Raw genomic sequence first — 21643 nt, forward strand, 5'->3', positions numbered from 1 at the left:
TTTCCTTGGTTGCCAGAGGTTTGCGTCTGGCACATTCACACAACATTGAACTTAACCCACATTCCACAGAGAGCCGCCCACACCTCCCGAGCCCCAACCGCACACCAAGTGGCCAAGCTGCAGGATTTCCACGCTAACTGAACCAAACGATGTCCTCTCCGAAAGAGCTCTGGTGGGCAGCACGCAATCCCCCATCTGACCCTCAAAACCTCGACTTCAAAGACAAGGCAGTCCTCGTTACAGGCGCCAACTCGGGTCTCGGCCATGCTGCTGCCATCAAATACGCCGCCCTCGGCGCCAACCCCCTCATTTTGGCTGTACGATCACAACAGAAAGGAGAAGAAGCCAAGGCCGATATCATTCGCGCTACAAAATGCTCTCCCGATATCTTCGTGATCGAGATCCTCGAGTTGACAACTTTTGCGTCGGTCAGAGAATTTGCCGACCGCGTCAACGCCCGGGTGCCGCAGCTCCACGTCGTCCAGCTCGCCGCCGGAATCTCAACACCAGGTTTTGAGAAAAGCCCCGATGACTACGAGATGGGGCTGCAGGTGAATGTGCTCTCGACAACACTTTTGGCGTTATTGCTACTGCCAAAGCTGCGCGAGACTGCGGTCGCCACCACTGCCGGTCCGGATGGCTTCATCCCGCACATGTCCTTCGTCAACAGCATTGCCCACCTCGAAGTCAAGCCTGAATGGATTGCCGATGGGGATACCTTGCTACAGCGGATACAAAACCAATCCAAGTTTGACAAAGTGAGCCAATACTATTTGATCAAGCTTGCTGGCATGTTTGTCCTGCGGGGGCTCGTCGAAAGAGTTGGGAGCGAGAGATTGGTAATCAACGCCACCTGTCCCGGCATGTGCAAAACCAACATCGGGCCGCAACCACCCGCTCGTCGAGCGTATTTTCATGGCCATCTTCTACGTCTTCCTGGGCCGTTCGGCAGAGCAGGGGAGTCGGTCCATGGTCAGTGCCACCGGTCTGGGTCCCGAAAGCCATGGAAAGTTTTGGGTAAATGACAAGTACCTCCCGTAAGTATTCCTTCGCATTGAATCGGCTCGTATTATTCTAATTGTTGCCTCAGACCGAGCCAGTTCATGGAGAGCGAACGTGGCAACGAACTGTATCGAGAGACATGGAACGAAATTTTGAGCATTCTCCGCAGTCACGTTGACCGTGATACCATTTAGGGAGTGACAAGAAGAAGTGGATCATCTACCTCGGGTTGTAGGACATGGGAGAATATTTAGTTTGAAGCTTGAAAATTGGCCATCCCAGACGCTACCTAGTAGTCAAGTTCATTCTTAGTTCTGTGACTTGAGTTGACGATTCCACACACTTCTTAAGACAAAAGGCTTTACACCTGTACAACGATCAAATCCACGTAGACTACCTAATTCTTCTCCTTGAACAGCAAAGAAAGTCCAGTATTGGGCATGATATTGTGGTGCCGCTCAATGTTTGCTGGCCGGCTCTCCACGCCCTCGGGATACTTGAATTCGTAACGGGTCAAAAGCCGGATGAACATCAGCTTCATGACGTCCTGGGCTAAGAATCGACCCGGGCAGGCATGTAAGCCGCTCCCAAATGGGAGCATGTCTTCTGAGATTGATGCAAAATGGAACTTGTTCGGATCGATCTGCTCTCTCTTCCGCAGAAACCGCTTCGCGTCGAAGGTCTCAGCGTTCTCATGCAGGTCAGGGTCTAGGCTGATGAGCTCGTTTGGCATCGCCATTTGAGTACCGGCAGGTAGGTGAAGACCGTCCTTGAACGTGAAATCCTCTACTACCATTCGCTGAAGCGTCACTGTACGTCGAGTTAAAACGGAGGCTTGGAACAAGAATGCCTTTCACTTACGCTGCTGCAATGTGTGGACCCGCTGACTCTCTTTCATGAAGCTGTCCATGATGCGAAGTGCGGCCAGGGATTGACGCGTCCAGCTGCCATATTGCATGAATACCTTGGAGATCTCCTCCTGGATTTCTGCCAGACACTCAGGCCGATCCATCAAGTCATAAAGAATCGACAGAGCGGTGGCGGCGCTGCTGTGAATCGACGCAATCGTAATGATGAACTCATCTTGGGCAAGTTTATCCGGGGTCAGAGTCGACCCAGTAGAATGGTATGCGTCAAGGATCCACTGGATACCATCCTCGTGTTCCACTTTTTCTCCCTTCCCCCGTGCTTTGTACTCGGCTTTTCTAGCCTCCAGGATCGGCCGCAGGAGATTTCCGGCACGTTTCCGGTACCTGTAAACGTCTTTGACGTCCCCATCAAAATACTTTGCCAACCAGCGAGTCCAAGGATGGTACCGAACTCGAACACCATGAGATGCCTTGAACGCGCTGTTGGTGAAGCCAAGAATGATATCCTGCCACTCTTGACTGTCACAGAGCTCAGGCCCAACCAGGGACCGCGCAGTGATGCGAGAGAATACGTTTAGCAGGAACTGGTATGTGACAACCGGAGTCCAGTCTGGTAAATATTAGCAGATGGGGACACTCATAGTCGAGAGCGAGATGAAAACAGGGGCACCTTTGCACGGTGGCATCAGTTCCTTGTAGGCTTCAATGCACTTCTTGTTCATGTCGGGTATCAACTCAGCTACAAAAGCTTTAGATTCCATGTTTGCATTGGAGCTCGGAAGTACAAACTTAGTGCCTTGGTTACATCGTGCCGAACCACAAGGATGGCTTCATCCGTCATCTTGGGGCCTCCGATATCATTGATGATGGTTGACTAAAATCATTAGTCCGGTTCTTGTCCGGAAAGTAACAGGGCACCTACTTTCTCGAGCGACAGGGGGAAGCTCAACTTGGTTTGTGGAGCGCTCCTGACCTCCTCTAAGTACTTAGGAGGGAGGATGACGAGCGGGCTCAGGAAGTCAACATGGTTGAGCATCGAAAAGGGCTTGCCTTGTTTGATATACTGTTTTTGCGTTAGAGACACTGGATTCACTTTCTCATCGTTAAACACAGCCACCCACCTCGGCGTAACCCTTTCTCATTAAACTCCGTGTGTCGTTCAGATATCTGAGCAACGAGTTGTCGCCCTCAAATTGAAGGTAAGGTATGTCAAGCTTTGGGCCCGATGCCCGCACTCTCAATACTAGCCATGCAGCCGCGGCAACAAGGACGGTGGAGACAAGAGCTACGGACATGATATCCGAGTACCGTTTGGTGCAGTGTATCCCAGTATTCCAGTTTATGGTGAGTCGAAAGCTGAGGTGAGGTCGACTGACTTGGCAGTGCAGCAGCGCCCGTTTGCAAAGCCAGGTGAGGATGGGGACGGTGCTGGCGTTCACAACCAGCTTCTTCAGAAACGGGAGGTACCAGTACCTTGAGCGCCAAGGGGCCACGGCTCGCAGTTGAAGTAAATGTTGGCTCCCTACTTAGCCGAAATGTGCAGTGACACAGTGTGGTGACACGGAGGGCGCAGCATCCCAATGGTGCGCGTTCAGACGCAAACAGCAGCCACAACTGCAACCAAATTACGAGTCCCCCCTCCGATTGGGCCTGGCCCCAGGAGGTTGCAGTTGTATTACCATGTTTAAAGGGGCCTGCACATTGGTGTCTTGGGGTCAGGGGCGGCGGGCGGCGGGCGGCGGGGCTGGAGCCATTCTTGATCAACTCAAGGTGTTGTGTTCAGCCAATGGACAAATGCAGTCAAAACTCCCTGCGAGGGATTCAAATTGTTCGTGTCAGAGGTACCGGTTACCGGTTGTAGCAGGCCAGCAGTTATTCCCTTCCTCCCACAGTAAAGAGGCCTCTCGGGAACGCTGGCTATCTCCCTGGGAGTTGATAAGCTACCTAGTTTTGTAGTCGGTGATTGCAATGAAACCAGCAAGGTTGGCCTGTGGTGTAGTGGTAACATCAACGGTGCGGTCGGGTTGTTAACACCCGAGGTACGTCGGTACCTACATAGATGCCGCGGTCCCCCGGTCTTGTAAGTATACCTGGGCCCGGCCTCACCAAGGCCCCCGCTTCGAAACTGGCAAGTGCCGTGGGCTTGGTTTTTTATCTCATATATTTTTGATTTTGAGCGAGCCGAGGAAAATGGTATTACAAAGCGTCATGCACGTAAGTTTGTTAAGTCAGTCCCCAGAAACGGGGCTTAGAGCCACCTCACCCACCGTTGAAGAGACGGGGGTTATCACATCAACTGATATGGCTGCAGGTACCAAAATAATTAATATGGAAACCGTCAACTACCTCACCACAACCTACATGTAACTACTCTAAACTGTCCCCAGCAATCGCGGAAACAGGACCCCCCCTCCCGTTGCGGAGCGTTCGAGATACAGAGCCAGTAAGGGATCCATGCCCGCGGCTGTTGCGAGTTGTATCCATTCAGAAATTGAGACAACCCTAAATGGTTCTCCGTTTTGGCGTCCCAAAATCGATTCAGCGTCGTTCGTTGCAATTTCAATCTCGCCCGATTCGTGAAGATACTGAACTTTGGATTCCTGCTTTCGAATGCTTCTGGACATTTCCTCAATGATCATCCGAGCCGTAGTCTCGACCGAAACGAAGTCAAAGTAACCCCCTTTCGCACCCAAATAGGGCATTGCGTTGATCTGTTGGGCGTATTGGAGGAGGTTGCTCATGAGATCGGTTTTGGAAGCGCCTGATCCCGTGATACTACTTGGGCGATGTATCCAGACGGGGAGGCCAAAGTCATTGCTGGCATTCTCGAGATAGACTTCGGATACCCATTTGGAGGCTGTGTAGCCGTCTGCTTCCTGTGACGGAGGATATTGCCTCACCGAACCCGGCCTAAAGATGCTCTGTCCGACCAGCCGCCCAACTGTGGCTGATGAAACGAAGTGGAGTGAAATATTCCGAGGGGCACAAAAACGGACGAGTTCCTTTGTTGAGGCCACGTTGACTAGTCGAAGGCTCGGGTATGACTTGAGGAATGACACGTCTGCTCCAACATGCAGAACAACGTCCGCGGTAGAGAAGATCTCCCGGGTCGAACCTTCGCGAAGTCCTAGTTGACGGTCTCCGAGATCTCCAAAATGCAACGAGACTTTGGTGTTTGTGAAAAGGCTTGGTAGCCGTTCCTTGGTTTGTCTCACAGCGATGCAATGTATTCGTGTAACTCGCGTGTCCGCAATGAGCTGACGGAGAAGTTCTTGGCCTAAAAAGCCAGTTGATCCTGTGAGAACAACTGTGCTGGGAAACGCCAAGCTCCCGTCAGCATGATCAATTGGCCTCCCTGCTGCCAGTTCCGCGATGTCCGCTGAGAGCTGGGTCTCATGGCCCCAGTCGACTGGTTTGTTTTGCGATTCGCGGGAGGCTGCTGTTCCACGGTCGAGAAGCATAGCCATCTGACCAAGTGTAGCCGATTCAAACAAACGATAAATGGGCACCGTGATATGGAGGCGCTCCTTGATCAAGCCTTGTAAGTCCACCACCGCGAGGGAGTTGCCCCCTGCCCGAAAAAAGTCGGAGTCGCTGCGAATTCTTCGGTGCCATGTAATCTCGTTTGGTATAACCTCTCTCCACAAACTCAACAGAATCTGTTCGGTTGTGTTGAGGGTGGTAGCCTCGATTGTCGGGGTATAAGCCGACGATGCCTTGATGGGGATCAAGTCCACCGCTGCTCGGTCAATCTTGCCTGAGACCATGGTTGGGAGTTGGTCGACGATGAGGGCCATGGAGGGGCGCATATAAAGTGGAAGAGATAGCTCGTCTGGGAGATTGACCACGTAATCGTCCGGGGCGGGACCAGCGTTATCCCCAGACAGCAACAGGAAGGCCACGAGAAACTCTCCCCCTGTTTCTGAATCCTCTCTCCGGGATACCACCGCCTGAACCACATCAGGTGACATGGCCTCTATTATGGTGTTTTCAATATCGGCCAGATCAATCCTAATGCCTCGGAGTTTGGTTTGGGTGCTGCCGCCGATTCTGCCATGTAGAACTAACCCGCCGTTGGGGTTCAATCGCCCACGATCCCCGGAGGAGTGAAGTGTAACCCAGCGTCGAGACTTCTGGAACTCCGTGGCCCGTTGGTCAACAATAAATGCCTTGGCACCCTCGTCTGGCGGATTCAGGTAACCCGCTGCTACTCCAGCGCCGCCGATGAGAATTTGCCCGGGAATGCCAGCAGGAACTGGTTGAAAATCATCGTCAACGACAACCAACCTATAATTGGGCAGGACCGACATCTCGAGGTTAGAATCGAGGCTTTTGTGGAAGTCTACCACTTTATCTGCGCATCCGATGGAAGCCTCTGTCGGCCCATAACAGTTTATCAGCTGGAGGTCCGCCTTGGTTAGAGACTTGAATACTCCGAGAAGCGAATTGGTCAGGGGTTCGCCCCCAGTCATGGCGCACCGCCATTGTGAGTCACGTAATTGCTGGGTGCCGTGTTTGGCCCAAGAGAGGTACTCGGTCGGTGTTGCGAATGTCATGGTAATACCTTGCGAGGCCACAAGGTCGCACAGCGCTCTTGGGTCCCGCCGTTTGGCAAGATCTGGGATGACCAGGGTCCCGCCGTAGCAAAGACTGGCGAAGATTTGAAGAATGGAAATGTCGAACGCGTAGGCCGATTGTTGGAGAACGGTTAGCTTGCCTTCCGTGATTCCCCATCTGGGAAGCGTAAACTCGAGGAAATTTTGGTACGAATGGTGCCGTATAACCACACCCTTGGGAACACCTGTGGAACCGCTGGTATATGTGATGATGGCGTCGTCATGCGCCTTGGCCTGGTTTGGCACAATGGTGGCCCTAGGATGTTGTAGGTTGGGAAGGGTTGACACTTCCAAGATCAGTGCCTTCGAATTGGACACAAATCCGCTCTGTCCGAAGGTCGATCCATCGACGAGGATAACCTGAGGGATGCAGTCTTGAAGTAATAAGGATAGCCGGCCAATGCCAACATTGAGGTCCAAGGGCACGCCAACCGCTCCCGTGCGGAGAACGGCAAGCAAGGAGCACACCCATGCCGTGCCGGGTATCTGGAAAATGCCCACACGAGACCCCTTTTGCACTCCTCGGGCTGCCAACTCAGTGGCAATACTGTGGACTTTGCGAGCCATGTCTGCATATGTGAGGCTCTCTCCTGCGCCATCAGTCAACGCCACTTTGTTGGCGTGCGCTTTTATCATCTCGTCAATGCGGTCCACGACTGTGGGTGGCCATCGAGAATCAACCTCAGCACCATGTCCTTGTGAAATTCCTAACTTGACGTCCTCCTCGGTATGAAGAGGCGGCCAGCAAACCCTAGCTGCAGGGTTATGGGCGAAGGCTTGAAGAAGGTTGAGGTAACTGTTCTGCACCGCTGCGGCACCATGTTTGTCGTATAAATCCGCGTTGACGGTAAGAGTGATGAGGCTCCCCCGATCATTACTGTCCACGATGTCCAAGCTAACATCATAGGCATTTCGGCCGCCCGATACCAATTCACCCTTGACTTCACAGCCGCAGAACGTGGTCGTCTCTCGGATGTTCTGGCGGTAATTCAAAAACGTCTGGAACAATGGCGTGTGGGTAACTGACCGCCGGATGTCCAACTCACCAAGGAGCACATCAAAAGGAACACGAGAATTTGTGTAGGCGTTTTCAATGATCTTTTGGGCATTCAGCAACGCCTTTGCGAAGGTGACATCTGGTGTTTGCCGGAACCGCAAGGGGAGGAGGTTGAGAAAGAGGCCGAGGCTGCGCGTGGTATCGAGATCCTTCCGATTACCATCCGCCACGCCGATGCAAAGGTCCTCTGGGAAGGTGTTTGCATAACGGGCGAGCACCACAGCAAAGACGGCGGTGAAGAAGTGGAACTGTTTGACCTTAAAATGCCGGCAGGTTTGGATGACCTGCGACTGCAAAACTTCGTCCAGCCGAGTTGTGATCGAGTGCGTCCGAAAGGAGGGCGTGACAAGACGAGTGTGCCTGTGGGAGATAAACAGTAGGGGTAGAGGTTCTGGAATGGTCGCAAACTGCTGCTTCCAATAGTCGATTTCCTGAGACCATGATCCGTTACGGTACTGTTGTATCTGCCTGAGTGAATAGTCCGGGTATTGCAGAACATCGGATGAAGCTGTGTTCAGGGTACCGCTGAATGCTTTTTCTAGCTCCAAAAAGAAGATTTGGAACCCGATGCCATCTAGTATGATGTGATGGTAGCCGAAGATGAGTCGGTGAACTGCTTCCGACAAGGAAAGCAGTGTTATGCGGAGCGTTTCTCCCTTTGACACATCGTACACATGTCTCTCAAATTCCTGCACTATTTCCTCGAGCTGACGCTCGGTCTGAACTGTCGCAGTCTCCAGATGGGGAACCATGATTGGAAGAATCCCCTGCATATGATCCTTAGTGACCTTGTCGGTGTAGAACGCGGTGCGGAGAGCTTCGTGTCGTTGTCCGACAACCTGAACAGCATTTCTCAACCTTTCGATATCGATGCGGCCCTGGAGTCGAAGCACCGATGTGATGTTGAATGCGCTGGGATCTTCAGCGAACGATTGAAGAAACCAAAATCTCGACTGCGCAAAGGAGAGCGGAACCGTTCGTTCGAACATGATCCCCCCATTCTTAAGTTGAGAGCTTTTGCCTTCTAAGCTTGTATCAAATACCTCTGGGGTGTCTTGGAGATGCTGGCTTTGATTATCCGTCTTGGGCGTCATCGTAGGGGAAGGGGGAGTTGTTGCGGTGTTGCTGCTTGAAACGGAGGTGGGTGGGCCGCTGGGAGCTGACAGGTCGCCTAGTTCTTGGTCCATGCCTGAAGGTTCTGCGATAAGGCTCGCTGTGGTTTCCAATGATAGGTTTTGGGCAGCCAAAATTATTTCCCGAATGGACGGGGCATTCAGCAGTCCCAATATGGGGATATCCACGTCGAGTTCTGCGCGGAACCAGGACTGGATGTCGAGGGCGACGAGTGAATCGATGGCAAGTTCGTCAGGACTTAATTCTAGAATCAACTTTTCTTCATCAAAACCTAGGACAGCTTGCAGCTTGTTGATGATACCGTCTGTTGCTTGTCAGATAATGAACTATCTGGAGATTTCTAGGGACTTGCCTTTCAGGATTTCGAATTGTTGCTCGCCCGTGGTAGCTGCCGATAGCCGAGATTTTATTGACACACTTGATCGATCCGTACCAAGCCCAGTATGTTTATCCGACCTTGTTACAAGATGGTGAAACATTGGATTTCTTGCCCACTTTGCTGGGGAGTCTTTAACAGTGTTCTCGAGCCTCAGCCCGGTTGAGATTTCGAATACATCGCCGGAATCTGGCAGACTTGCAAGAACCCCTTCGGCAAAGATCTCGTGGAAATCCTGCTCTGATAGAAAGGAGTACCCGGCCTGATGTAATGCCCGTTGCTTTTCGGGGGTCAGCTCACGGGTTATGTACCCAACGCCGACCACGGCGCCCAGGTGGATCACTGAAGCAGCAAGGCCCCGGCTCCGTCTCTGCGCGGCTAGGCTCGTCATGAAAGCGTTGGCCGCGGAGTAGACGCCTTGCCCGGCATTTCCGGCCAAGTAAGCGACAGAGGAGATGAATACAAAGAAGTCCAAGGAAGGGTCGTCGAAGATCTGATCAAGATGAATACTTCCCTCAATTTTTGGTTTCGTGACTTCTTGCCAGTGGTTGATCGTGAGCTCTGGAAAAACAGCATCTCGCAACACCATGGCCCCTTGGACGACGCCGGCTATAGGCGGCATCGATCCGGTGATTCTGTGGTACACGTTTTGGACGGACCGACTGTCTGTGATGTCTCTGTACCCATGTCAGCTTGATCACGAGTTTGAGCTCCTGTAACTTGCGGCATTACCCACCCATCAAACAATCTCACATTGCATCCCAAAGTGGCCATGGACTTTACCCAACTCCGTTCAATGACGGGGTTCCGGCTGGAGATAGCAATATGCCTGGCGCCGTGTTCCGCCATCCACCTGCAAAGTGATTTTCCCAGGCTGCTTTTAAGACCCACAAGCCAATAGCATTTGTCGGGACGGAAGGCGACCGACTTGCTACTTGGCTGTACTTGGATTTGTGGAGGGATATCAGATTGCCATGACAAGATAGGCAGTCTGTTGGTCGGCATGCAATGTCCTGTGATATCGTGAAGAGTTATGTTGGAGGCACCGAGGGATGTCCAGGTCGGCAGCTTCATTGCTTGGCAACCCATCCATGCGGAGCTAATGTTGTCAGCAACTGGTCGGATGACGTGTGGTGATATGTCGGACCGGGTGAAGGCTTCACTCAACCCGGGAAGGTATATTTGTTGGCAATCCGTGGGCAAACATGCCCGGATTGTAGCACCAATCTCCGTGTTTTTGCCCATGTCCAAGAATATTCCGATTGCCGGTGGAAGTACACGTTTAATCGACCTTTTTGTGTCCAATGGATGAATAAACACCCAGGGACTCCCGATATTCCCAATCGCCCGGTCAGTGGTGACGAGACCCAAGTCGATGCCTCGCGCAGCAGCGATCGTTGCTAAGACATCCCCGAGGTACCGAGGTGGGCTAACGATGAGGATTCCCTTGCCGTTAACTGCCCTGTCGATGATGGACTGGGCATTGAGTTGTGTATGCAAGGCAAGCAGACAGACGAGCGCCTGATCCATGTCGTTCGGAGCCGGTATCGTCCACGCCGACGGCACCGAGATAGTTGATTGCAATGAACTCGACAATGCCAACACTCGTCGCCCTGTCTCTGAAAGCCCAACTGAGAGGAAGAAGGCCGAGGCTGCCGTCCATACAGGTTTCATTACCGAATGAGTAAGTAGAATTTGCCCCCCGAACGCGGATGCCATTGTCTTCACTTCTTCGACGTGAAGTACCGAGTTCCTACTCACGATACCGAGCGTGCTTTTGGCCGCCGCCGCTTTGGTCAGTTGCCGTCGCGCAGCGTTGTACCTTGCATTCCGAGCCTTTGCAAGCCGCATCCGCGGCACCATAACTTGACTATCTCGCACTGTCAACTCCGGTTCAATATGCCAGAGAAAATCAGTCGGGAGATTCATGCTTTCCCAAAGACCGTATGCTTCAAGTTGTAAAAGCTTGGTTGCGATTACCTGGGTGTCGATATCCGCTTCTCGTTCGAAGTTAATGATCTGCATCCGGACATGGGGTAGTTCAAGCGCGAGTGTTCTTTGGAGGCCGATGAACATCGCCTTGTTGGGGTTGGTCTCTTGGGCGCCGGCTGTCACCCAGATGACTATTTTGCTGCGGTTGAAGATGGTTTGCAGGGCCGATAAATCACGACCTTTCAAGTCCTGGAATATCGACACTGCTCCTAGATCGACCATACAGACTACGGTCGATGACAGGGGAACGTTGGCGGTTCCTATTCCATGGAGTGATGGTATGAGATCGATGGTGTTGTAATGCTTGACGGCGGTCTCGGCCAGTGTCCTAGATGCTGTATGCTCTCCAACAATGACGACGCAACCAAACCCATATGATTTAATCGTCGGATTCAGGGGTTCGATGAGAAGCTTTACTCGGTCGTCCACAGCTTGTGTGACCATTACCGAAAGAGGAACAGGAAGGTCTTTGCTGTGGGAAGCGATGGTGTGGATGCTAGAAAAGCCTGACTTGCGCATAAGATCCCCCCAAGCCGGGATGGAGACGCATGGGGAGAGTTTCCGATCATCCGCGTCTCCAAGCCACCAACCGGGCATGCCTCCAAATATGAGCCCCAATCTCAATGGAGTATTGTCTGTCACCTCTAGTATGATGAGGTAGCCGCCAGGTCGGAGGAGCCTTCTGGCATTGGACATGGTGGCCAAAAGGTTACGTGTGGCATGCAGCACTAGGGATGCTACCACCACGTCATAGGCCATTTCGGTGAATCCTTGATCCGCAACCGGCTTCTCGATGTCCAGGGTCTTGAACATCATTTTCGGCTGATGGGACGCAAATTGTGCCCGGGCTTCAGGAAAAAAGCCGCTGGAAATGTCGGTAAATGTATACGACCCAATAGCGTGTCCAACCGCCGCGAGGACCGAGGTTGTGGCAGCTCCAGTACCAGCACCTAATCGAGTGTGTCAGCGCGAATGCTCTGTAAAAGCCTAAGGCGGAATTGAACTTACCAATTTCCAAAATGTTGAGGTTAGCAAATCTGTGAGACACATGGTGCATCACACGACATATCTCCCCGAGATACTCCCTCATACCCAAGGCATCTTGGTAGTACTTTCGTAAGAGACCGTTGTTGGTGATCGTCTCGAGAAGATTCAATTCTCCACGAAGGGCCTTGGGTAAACCTTCACCGACAGCCCGAAGTATCTCCAAGTCCGTGTTGGTTGTATGCCTAAAATGACATTTGATGAGTAAATTAACTTGCGGGGGCAGGTAGTCAATGTTGTCTCACTTCTGTGCGAGAAAGGAAATACCATCTTCTGTATCCTCCTTCCACTCCCGTCTAACCCACCGGTGTTCGCCACCATCAACGCTTTCCAAGCAGGAGTCCGCGTAGTCCAGAAGACGGAGGTAATTCCACGGCAACCCGTTTCTGCTTTTGGGTGGAAAAAGTGCTGCTAGCTTTCGAAGATAGAAGTAGGCAACTCTTTCCAACAACAGCGCCAAATCTCGGTAGCTTGAGCAGACAGGACCGCTCCAATGAGTCGGTGAACTTTGAAGTGTTTCTGGGCCCCAGGACGTTTCGATAAAGAGATTCACATCGTTTTCTGGCGATGGGGGATCCAATGCTACACCGTGAAGACCCTGAAGCTGGAAAATGATACCATTGTCATAGGATGCCTGAATATCGACGTCTCCAACAAACTCCCCGCCGTGGTAAGAGTCAGCAGATGCAGCAAAGGCGAAGGAAGAGTCGGGTTGATGAGATTCTGCCAGCCAGCCGGCCATCGTTACCCTTATCAAGTCGATTTTGGTAGGTAGATAGACCGAGCGAAGTCTCCCATCACCTGGGTAGCTGTACGCAAGTAGAACAGCCTGCAAAGCACAGTCTAAAACACCAGGATGAGCTATTGCAAATCCATCCTTTCTGGCGTCTGGCGGAAATGCGATGGAACCAACCGCCTGGTTCAACTTTCTGCGGGTATGCTTCAGGCTTCGAAAGGCTCCTTCGTAACCGTAACCTTTCTCGCTTGCCCAGTCGTAGAATCTCTCCGGGTCGACATCCACAAACCCGCCTATGTCTTGATCCGGATTGGGGACCGGAAGAGACTTCACTGGCCCATTTCGGATCACCCGAATCCTGCCTCTCGCGTTTTCCACCATCTGGTTCGACCGTTTTTCAACAGCCTCGGAATGGAAGATAAACTCTGCATCCAGCCGTTCAGGATTATCCTCAAGTATTTTGAGAGACAATGCCGTCTCGATTGACGTCCCATTGTCTGGGAACATGATGGCTTTGCCGATGTGAATATCGGCAAGCTCAACCAGTTCCTTTTCCTCGGGGTAAAGTTGGGCAATGGCCTCCAGCGCAGAGGAAATGTAAGCGGCGGCCGGGAAAACAACCTGGCCTTGGATTTTATGGTGTGAGAGCCACGGTTGTTGTTGAGGGCTCGAGTAGTTCCTGAACTTGATCTCCTGCATAGTCCCATCAGGGCATATGGTTCCGAGCAAGGGATGCGGCACATCCCCGCTCGTTAGGAAAGCTTTCGTGTACCGCGTCTCATGCCAATATTGGCGATCATGGTCCCATGTGTATGGTGGAAGGTTCTTGAGGACCTTCGGCTGTGCGGCGAATGTGCCGTGCACAGATGATTCGAACGCGGCAAAATCGACGGCGGAATCACCGATAATTTCCCAGAGTGAGCCCAGGCATTCCGCAAGAGACAAGGTGTCGTGCTGATTACGAACCAGGGTCGAGATGTAGGGGACGTCTTGCCCCGTAATTTCTTGCAGGATGTCGGTTGTCGGACGCTGCAGAACTGGATGTGGCCCAACCTCGACCACAGCATCAAAGGGACCATAGACACCCGTCGCATACTCAGTAGCCTGCAGGAAGCGCACCGGTTTGACCATGTTATCGGCCCAGTAGCTGTGAGCCAGAGAATCCAAACCGATCCTGTCAGCTGGTTCTGTTATCACGGTCGAAATCCAAACCGGACGATTTCTTGGGGGCTGTTGGACGGATATCTGGGCCGCTTCCAGCGCCTTTTCGTATGGATCGGCATATTGTTTTATGCGGGGCGAGTGATAGGCTTGGTTGACTTGAAGAATCCGAGCAAACTTTTCTTCGTCTTCAAGAATTTCCTTTGCATCCCGAATGGCATCCGAATCCCCAGAAAGAGTAACACTCGAGGCGGAGTTGTAAGCTGCTATAGTGATCTTGCCGTGCAACGAAGGCAACTCGCAAAGCTCTCGGGCGTCCTGGTGAGAAGTGCCAACCGCCAACATTTGACCTGAAACGCTATTCATGTCAAGAAAAAAGCCTCTGTAATAAGCGATTCGGATCGCAGACTCGGCCGTAAGATACCCAGCCGCATAAGCTGCGGCAATCTCCCCCGACGAATGCCCAACGACTGCTGTAAATTTGACCTTGGCAGCCATGAACAAGTCGACGAGTGCCACTTGCACAGCAGTGCAGAGTGGTTGTGAGATGGCAGCATCCCCCAAACGAGAACTTTCGCGATCCTTGAACAACTCCTCGCATAACTTCCAGCCGGGGGCGTGGTGGGGAGGTAGCGAGTCCAGGGATGCTTGAAGCTTTTGGAAGCAGTTTTGAACGAGTACTGAACTTTTGTAAATTTGCAAACCCATCGTTGCCCATTGTGCTCCCTGTCCGGTAAAAATGGCAAGAATGGAACCGGAAACTCCTGGGTGGGTGTGGGAGTTGAACGGTGTCTCCAGAGCTGCCGCCTTTCTCAGCTTCTTTTCGAGTTCGTCGGTTGTCAATGCTGCGATGGAGGTCCTCGCTAACAGTGTTGACCTTCGAACATTCAAAGTCCACGATAAGTCTCGTAGACTTATTGAAGAGGTGTCCCTGACAAAATCGGCATAGGCAATGAGGTTGGCCCGAAGAGACTTGTCGGACGCGGCAGAAAAGTTGAATGGTGACACCAGAGTGATCTCAGACTGTGAGCTCCGTATCGATGTGTGAACGGGCATGAATTGCTCCAGAATGGCATGGGAATTTGTTCCCCCAAAACCAAAACTATTTACGCTAACCCTCCGTGGTCCGCTTGATACCGGCGGCCAGCTTTGGGCCTCCTGAAGGATCTGCAGGTTGCTGTAGAAAGGCTTGACTGTTTGACTGAGTTCGTTTAGCAGCATGTTGGGAGGCAGAACTCCATGTTGTAATGCAAGAGACGCCTTCATAACCCCAGCAACACCAGCAGCACTTTCTGCGTGGCCGAGTACCGTTTTGATGGAGCCCACGTATAGCGGTTGTGATCCGCTGTGCTGGTGATTGGCTTGACCGAAAATGGCTTTGTTGATGGCCTCCGCTTCGATTGGGTCCCCAGCAGGTGTCCCTGTGAAACAAAAACCCGTCAGTTGTGAACTTGATCCCCGGCGAAGGAATGGGCGCGACAAACCAGTCCCATGAGCTTCAAAATACTGCGGCCGTTCGGAGGGTCGTGACAGATCGAGACCGGATCTTAGATACGTTGTCTTGATAAGGTCGATCTGAGCCTCCGCGCTTGGCATGGTTATGCCTTTTGTTTTCCCATCCTGGTTGACGCCAGTCTCCCTGACCAGGCATTCGATGGAATCACAATCACTTAAGGCCTGAGATACCCTTTTTAGGACTAGAACAGCAACCCCCTCTCCACGTCCGTAGCCATCCGCATCTTTATCCCACATGCGGCTTCGGCCACTTGGGCTGAAGAGCTTGAGTTTTGTCCCCGCGATGTATTGCTCGGGGCTCAACAACAAGTTGGACCCGCCAACAAGGGCACAGTCCGACTCGCCGCTTCTCAAGCTTTGGACTGCTAAATGCAAGGCCACGAGACTTGATGAACAAGCGGTATCGATGGTCATGGAAGGCCCGCGCAGGTCGAAGACGTAGGAAACCCGGTTCGAGATGATGCTTCTCGCCGTGCCCGAGGCAAAGTATTGCGGGACGTTTTGAAGGTCCCTCCCAATGATATTGGAATAATCCTCGGTCATGAGCCCAATAAACACACCGGTCCGTGAGCCTTTTATCTTGGGCAGCGGGATGCCGGCGTCTTCGAGGGCGTTGTAGGTTGTTTCGAGCAAGAGACGCTGTTGTGGGTCGACGGCATCGGCCTCCAGGGGTTTGATGCCAAAGAATGGTGCATCAAAGCTGTGGGGATCCTGTGTGAGAAAATAAGAATGGCGGACTGTGACTCAGTCAATATCATACGGGCTTGGATCGTTCATCTTGTCTTTTTGAAACTTACCGTTTATCGTCCCGCTATGGTTCATATCAGGATGGTAAAACTTGTTGGCATTGAAGCGGCTCTGCGAGATCTCGCTCAGAACATCTCGAGGCTGGCGCAGCAGATCCCATAGCTCCGATGAGGAGGAAACTCCGCCGGGGAACCTGCAAGCACTGCCGACGATGGCGATAGGCTCGAGTGGTCCATCCCGAGAATCCATATCATTGAGTGACATGTTTGCAATGTGGCTTACTACGAAACTGGATTGGTGATAGAGATGAGTAACGCCACCGATACAACATGTGTATGGGGATATGAACCACGCAGCCCAGAAATTCGATAAGACGAAGGCCGTGCCCCTGACAATACCATGCCACAGAACGAACTTCGTCAATGTTCACTGTACCTAGGAATGCATGGATGAAATCCCCTGGTCACTGCCAACCTAATCGGAGTTGACATCGGAAGAGTAACCAATCGGCCTGCTGCTTTATTAAGACGGAATGAAGACGCCGGCTGTTTCTGGCGGCCCCACCATGGTCATCCATCCCGGGCATCGTCTGCTTGATTCTCTCTCTCCTTGACTCGTGAACAAGTTAATAGCCATGCATCACTTTTTTCGAAACCGCTTTTTCGACTTCGAAGCAATTCGCCTCCTTGGAACGGCGAGATATGGAGGTTCAGAGGTCGCCGAATTCCTAGACGCGGTTGGGCAAATCCAGCAGAACAACGCTGAGAGTTGGGGGGCCATATGGTTGGATCAGGCACGTCATGCCGAAGAGATCGCACGAGAAGCCGAGGCCCATGGACAAAGGGCGGCCGCACGAATGGCCTACCTCCGAGCTTCCAACTACACACGTGCCAGCGCGTATATGTTGACAGGCGACGGGTCCGGTGCATCCAATTCTCACATCGTGTCAAGATTACAGAAGACAGCGGCCCTGTTTCGGAAAGCTGCTCGACTTTTCGACGGGCCGGTTCATGAGTTGAAAATCCCCTTCGGCGACCATACCCTACCCGGATATTTGTATCTCCCTCCGGGGCCTTGCCGACTTCCCGGTGGAACTCCCCTCGTGGTCAACCTCGTGGGGGCGGATTCGACTCAGGAGGAGATTTACTACACGTTTCCGGCTGCAGGACCGGAGTTGGGTTACTCTGTTTTTACGTTTGAAGGTCCTGGGCAAGGTCTGACCCTCCACGAACATGGCATCCCGATGCGCCCTGATTGGGAAGTCGTGACGGATGCCGCCATGAACTATCTCATGTCCTACGCGGAAGAACGCGGGGGGCTGGATCTCGATTGGGGCCGCGTTGCCATCGCCGGCGCTTCTCTCGGCGGATATTTTGCGCTTCGTTCGGCTGCGAGCGTCCGGTTTAGCGCCTGTGTCGCGGTCGATCCGCTGTACGACCTGTACGAGTTCGCGACGAAACATGTTTCGAGGCGTTTCTTTGATCTTTGGGATAAGGGCTGGATTTCGGACTGGTTTGTTGACACCTTCATCGGCCTCGGCACCCAGTTGTCCTTCCAGACTCGGTGGGAGATCTTGACAAGTGCCAAGTTCCTTGGAGCAACGACACCAACTGATCTCCTCCGGACGATGCGGCGGTACACGCTGCGTGGCCATCTCGACCGGATAAAGTGTCCGGTCTTAGTGAGTGGCGCGGCCGACTCTTTGTACCTGGACGCCGAGGACCATACGGCAGTTTTGTTTCGGGGGCTCACCCACGCTGCCAAGGAGATTTGGGTTGCGCGGAAACCGGGTGAAGGCAGCCTGCAGGCCAAGGTTGGTGCAATGGCACTTTGCAACCAACGTGCGTTTCTCTTTCTTGATAACCATTTCGGCGTCAAGCGGGGGTTGGTCTCGACAAATCGAGAGAGTACGTGAGCATGCCATGGACAGGCCAAGAAAATGAATGTTACGATTAGCTTGCCTCGCACGGAATATCAGCCCGCAGCAGCCAACATGGAATAACTAGACGTGGAATCCGACGGTTCTTACCATCATTGCCATCTTGGGCTTAATATCGTGCCGTCCCGCTCGTTGGGGTTCTCCTACTTTGCAAACAGAACGTCCCTGCGAAGGCAAATCCAACGGCCCAGCCCAGCTTCGACCCACACCACCGTAATATCTGCAACTTTTCGGGTTGGGAACAGTGTGAGAAGCCGGTCGAATGAGCTTCTCCAGCATTTCGTGGAGCAGCCCTGTGCCGTACGATCGGCGTGCATTTTACGGCTGACCCCAGTGTGACATCCGTCTGCTTATTCCATGTGCAACCACTCCCAAACTCGCCCACTGCTGGTTCGTGGCATCCAAACGTTATCCCTTTATCACAGGCTGCCATTATAGTTCTAGGATGTTATTCCTGGAATCGAGAAGCGCAGCAGTGCAACCTCCAACGCAAGGAGCTTGGCAGATATTGGCCCCTGGGGCCGTGAACGTGCAGGGAGGCCATTGCATATGCATGGACGGTGACTGTGGCGCGGCAGGCAGCCGGGCGCTCGCTGAGAGTGTCTTCGGGTGAGGTTTCAACCGGCCAAAGGCCCCCAAGGTGTACGCGGTAACACCACTGAGCATCACATTAGCCAAGTCCCGGTTGTAATCTCAACGTTGAAGCCTAGTTCCATCTTCTATCTCTGTCCGCCGTAGTCAAGATCACCGCATGTCGTCCTGAGTTGTCAAACTTGAAGCTATTGAGGCGAGGAAAAGTATGTGGGGGTATGGAAAAGTCCCGACATTCTCGAAAGTTTGCCTGCGAGCGCTGCCGGAACTACAAACTAAGGTGAAGGACCCCCGCTCTAAATCCCTGACCCTGAGCCTCCTGAGCTACCTTACTCATTTCATAACCGCCTCAGATGTGAGCGCAGTGGTGCTTCTCCTCGCGGGAATAGCTGCGATCGCTGTCTCCGGACCGGTGCTATGTGCGTGGCTGCAAGCAAGACGGCGGAGCCACGCTCCTTGCAACCGTATGCCTCTCCCCGACCTTCGTTTGGTGGAGATTTGGGAACCATCGCGGTTAGGACTCCTCATGCGCCCACCGTTTCGCTGCCACCCAACGACCGACAACAAGAGACATCAACAGCTTATATCGAAGTTGACGGTTTTACCGGTGACTTGGAGGCAATCGGCCCAGCCCTCGGCAGTACCGTGAGTACCATCCGTGCCAACGCCACCCCAAAGCCACTTCCGCTCACCCCTACTCAATCCCCCACCCCATTCTTGCCGACATGCATGAAGGCTGACGCAAAGTAGACCCGCCGTCAATCGTCGCTCGGGTTTTCACTGTCAAATTTCACCTTTCCCGGCAATACTCAGGAGTCTTCGCATACCCCCAAGCAGCTAGAGCGTCGGGAAAGCAACACTGGGAGTTTGTCGTCCATATTTGGTGATATGCCCGAGTTGAGGAACTCGGCTGCTGCTGGTGTCCTCCCGTCACCTGCCAGTTTCGACGCACCGCTGACTATGCGGCCCAAACTAAATACACACCGAGAGGCTTTCGAGCTTGGCGCAAGACTGGCTGAAGACTTTGCTGCCCTGACAGAAGGAAAATGTCAAAATCCTGTCACAACGGCCGTCGAGAGGGCACTGGGGGCAACGTCCCAACTCTGCGAAATTCTTCAATGCCTAGCACAGCAAGACGAGCCATCTGCCAGAGACACAAACAGCCATGCGGCTACGCAGATGGATATGGATCTTTCGGCAAACCCGTTCCTACTTCAAACCACGTCTAACCAGACGGAACAAGTAGAGACATTGCAGCGTGGGGGTGAGAATCCAGGGCAAACTGGGATATCCATTGGTAGCAATGCTTCAACAAGAACGACGCCTCAGCGCACAGCTCCAGATATATTGCTCGTCACGACGCTAGTAACGGCCTACATCCTTTTAAAACGCAACTGGCGGTGTATATTCTCGATTCTTCTTGAACAGCTTGAGTCAGCATCAGGAGGCACGACACGCGCTGGTCCTTTGGAGCTCCCAGATGTGCACATGGGAGGGTTCCAAATCCGCAGCAATCCTACCGTCCAGATCCTAGTTTTGCTGGAGTTAACATCCGGTATGCTGCACACAATCGAGACAGCCCTGGGACTGACCTACCCGGCAAACTGTTCAAGCGAGGGAGCGAGAGAGGAGGGCGTAAACGGTTGGGCTGCACTCATCGATCCAGTCGCGGTGTCGGTTCGGGAAACTCTTCTGTCCCAGGAGAGGGTACGCACGGGCAGGGAAGAGAGCGCTGGAGGGCTCTCGCTGAGACAAGCGATGGAAAAAGTAAAGAGGCAACTGGGCAAAATTTAGGGGCCCCGGTGAGGTATTAGTATGAGTAGGTGGGTGTCAAAGAACACACCCAATGGGAAAGGGATGTACCCACGCAGTTTGCGGAGAAATGTAGCACGGGCAAGGAACTAACACGTGTTGATCTTACATGCCCGAAATGCCAGATGGATGGGAGGCTGCACGTGGGTATTTGTTTTACTTGGTGTTATTCTACTTCCATATTACCTCGGGCTAGCACGGGGAACAATATATTACGGGCTTGCATGACTGACCTGCCAAGTGATCAATGGGTGGGCATGTGGTTACCTTTCTACGTACCTTGAGTGGTGGTGGACCAACCATCAGAATCAGGTTTGCTTTCCAGGGCGGCACGGCTGGGTAACAGCCTCAACTTTCTGGTCTAACAAACTCAAGCTGAGACGCAGGCGATTATGATGCTGTATTTCGTTCCTGTGGTCTCTTGGTTTGTCTGCATCGATGAACCTGGATTCCTTTCTTTCTACTGTGCTTCATCTGATTACCTTGTTCTCTGGGATTGTCTGCTAAACTTCTCGCGTGGCACGGGGTCGCGTGTGGCCATGAATGCCGACCGGGAAGGGGGGGCTGAATCCAATTCCGTGTTGGTTGAGACGATCCAGCTTGCGGCCTGTCCGAGGCAGTGTCACTCGGAATTCATGCTGTGTATCCAATCCATCAAGCCCGATTGGCGTTTCCGTTGTCCGCCAACCGGAGGAGGGGCTGCGCCGCACGCTTCAACATTAAGCGTTACCACACCTCCCCCGTCGTGGTCGCGGGCGTTTGGGGGACATTGCCATGGCCGGCGGAAGGCCCAGCCAGAGCAACATTTTACTGCAGTCCACAGGGACGGCTCAAAGCCAAAATGATGGCACATTCGAGCCAAATTCCCGGACAGCGCCGCAACACGGCAGCATGCGGAGACGAGGTTTACCACACCTCACAGGTCCTTTCAGCGGCAATTCGCATCGCTCAAGGTCAACTTGAGACTTACAACTCTCAGCAGAGCCATACATAAGGCCCAACTGAACCTGCAGTGCGCGGCAGCCCCGCCGTCTTCCGTCCAAGTCCCAGAC

The 21643-nt window shown here is 52.9% G+C and overlaps 4 protein-coding genes across 4 annotated transcripts; 2 read left to right on the forward strand and 2 right to left on the reverse strand.

The window, feature by feature from the left end:
• Nucleotides 1–149: 149 nt before the first annotated feature.
• CHGG_05284 (uncharacterized protein) lies at nucleotides 150–1041 on the forward strand (the record flags this gene model as incomplete). The annotated part of the gene is made up of 2 exons (XM_001221378.1): nucleotides 150–758; nucleotides 907–1041. The coding sequence occupies 2 exons, from the start codon at nucleotides 150–152 to the stop codon at nucleotides 1039–1041; spliced, it is 744 nt and encodes a 247-aa protein (XP_001221379.1).
• Nucleotides 1042–1399: 358 nt separating this feature from the next.
• On the reverse strand, nucleotides 1400–3166 carry CHGG_05285 (uncharacterized protein; the record flags this gene model as incomplete). Its single annotated transcript, XM_001221379.1, has 4 exons — nucleotides 1400–1812; nucleotides 1864–2455; nucleotides 2794–2934; nucleotides 2993–3166. 4 exons carry the CDS (start codon nucleotides 3164–3166, stop codon nucleotides 1400–1402), a joined length of 1320 nt encoding a protein of 439 aa, XP_001221380.1.
• A 1077-nt stretch (nucleotides 3167–4243) lies between these two features.
• On the reverse strand, nucleotides 4244–16513 carry CHGG_05286 (uncharacterized protein; the record flags this gene model as incomplete). Its single annotated transcript, XM_001221380.1, has 10 exons — nucleotides 4244–8982; nucleotides 9112–9716; nucleotides 9791–9907; nucleotides 10202–10530; nucleotides 10816–11996; nucleotides 12055–12275; nucleotides 12396–15010; nucleotides 15104–15408; nucleotides 15472–16239; nucleotides 16300–16513. 10 exons carry the CDS (start codon nucleotides 16511–16513, stop codon nucleotides 4244–4246), a joined length of 11094 nt encoding a protein of 3697 aa, XP_001221381.1.
• Nucleotides 16514–17528: 1015 nt separating this feature from the next.
• On the forward strand, nucleotides 17529–20573 carry CHGG_05287 (uncharacterized protein; the record flags this gene model as incomplete). The annotated part of the gene is made up of 4 exons (XM_001221381.1): nucleotides 17529–18156; nucleotides 18614–18797; nucleotides 19169–19424; nucleotides 19530–20573. The coding sequence occupies 4 exons, from the start codon at nucleotides 17529–17531 to the stop codon at nucleotides 20571–20573; spliced, it is 2112 nt and encodes a 703-aa protein (XP_001221382.1).
• Nucleotides 20574–21643: the final 1070 nt, after the last annotated feature.

The sequence above is a fragment of the Chaetomium globosum genome, genomic scaffold (genome assembly GCF_000143365.1).
Source record: "Chaetomium globosum CBS 148.51 scaffold_3 genomic scaffold, whole genome shotgun sequence".
NCBI lineage: Eukaryota > Fungi > Ascomycota > Sordariomycetes > Sordariales > Chaetomiaceae > Chaetomium > Chaetomium globosum.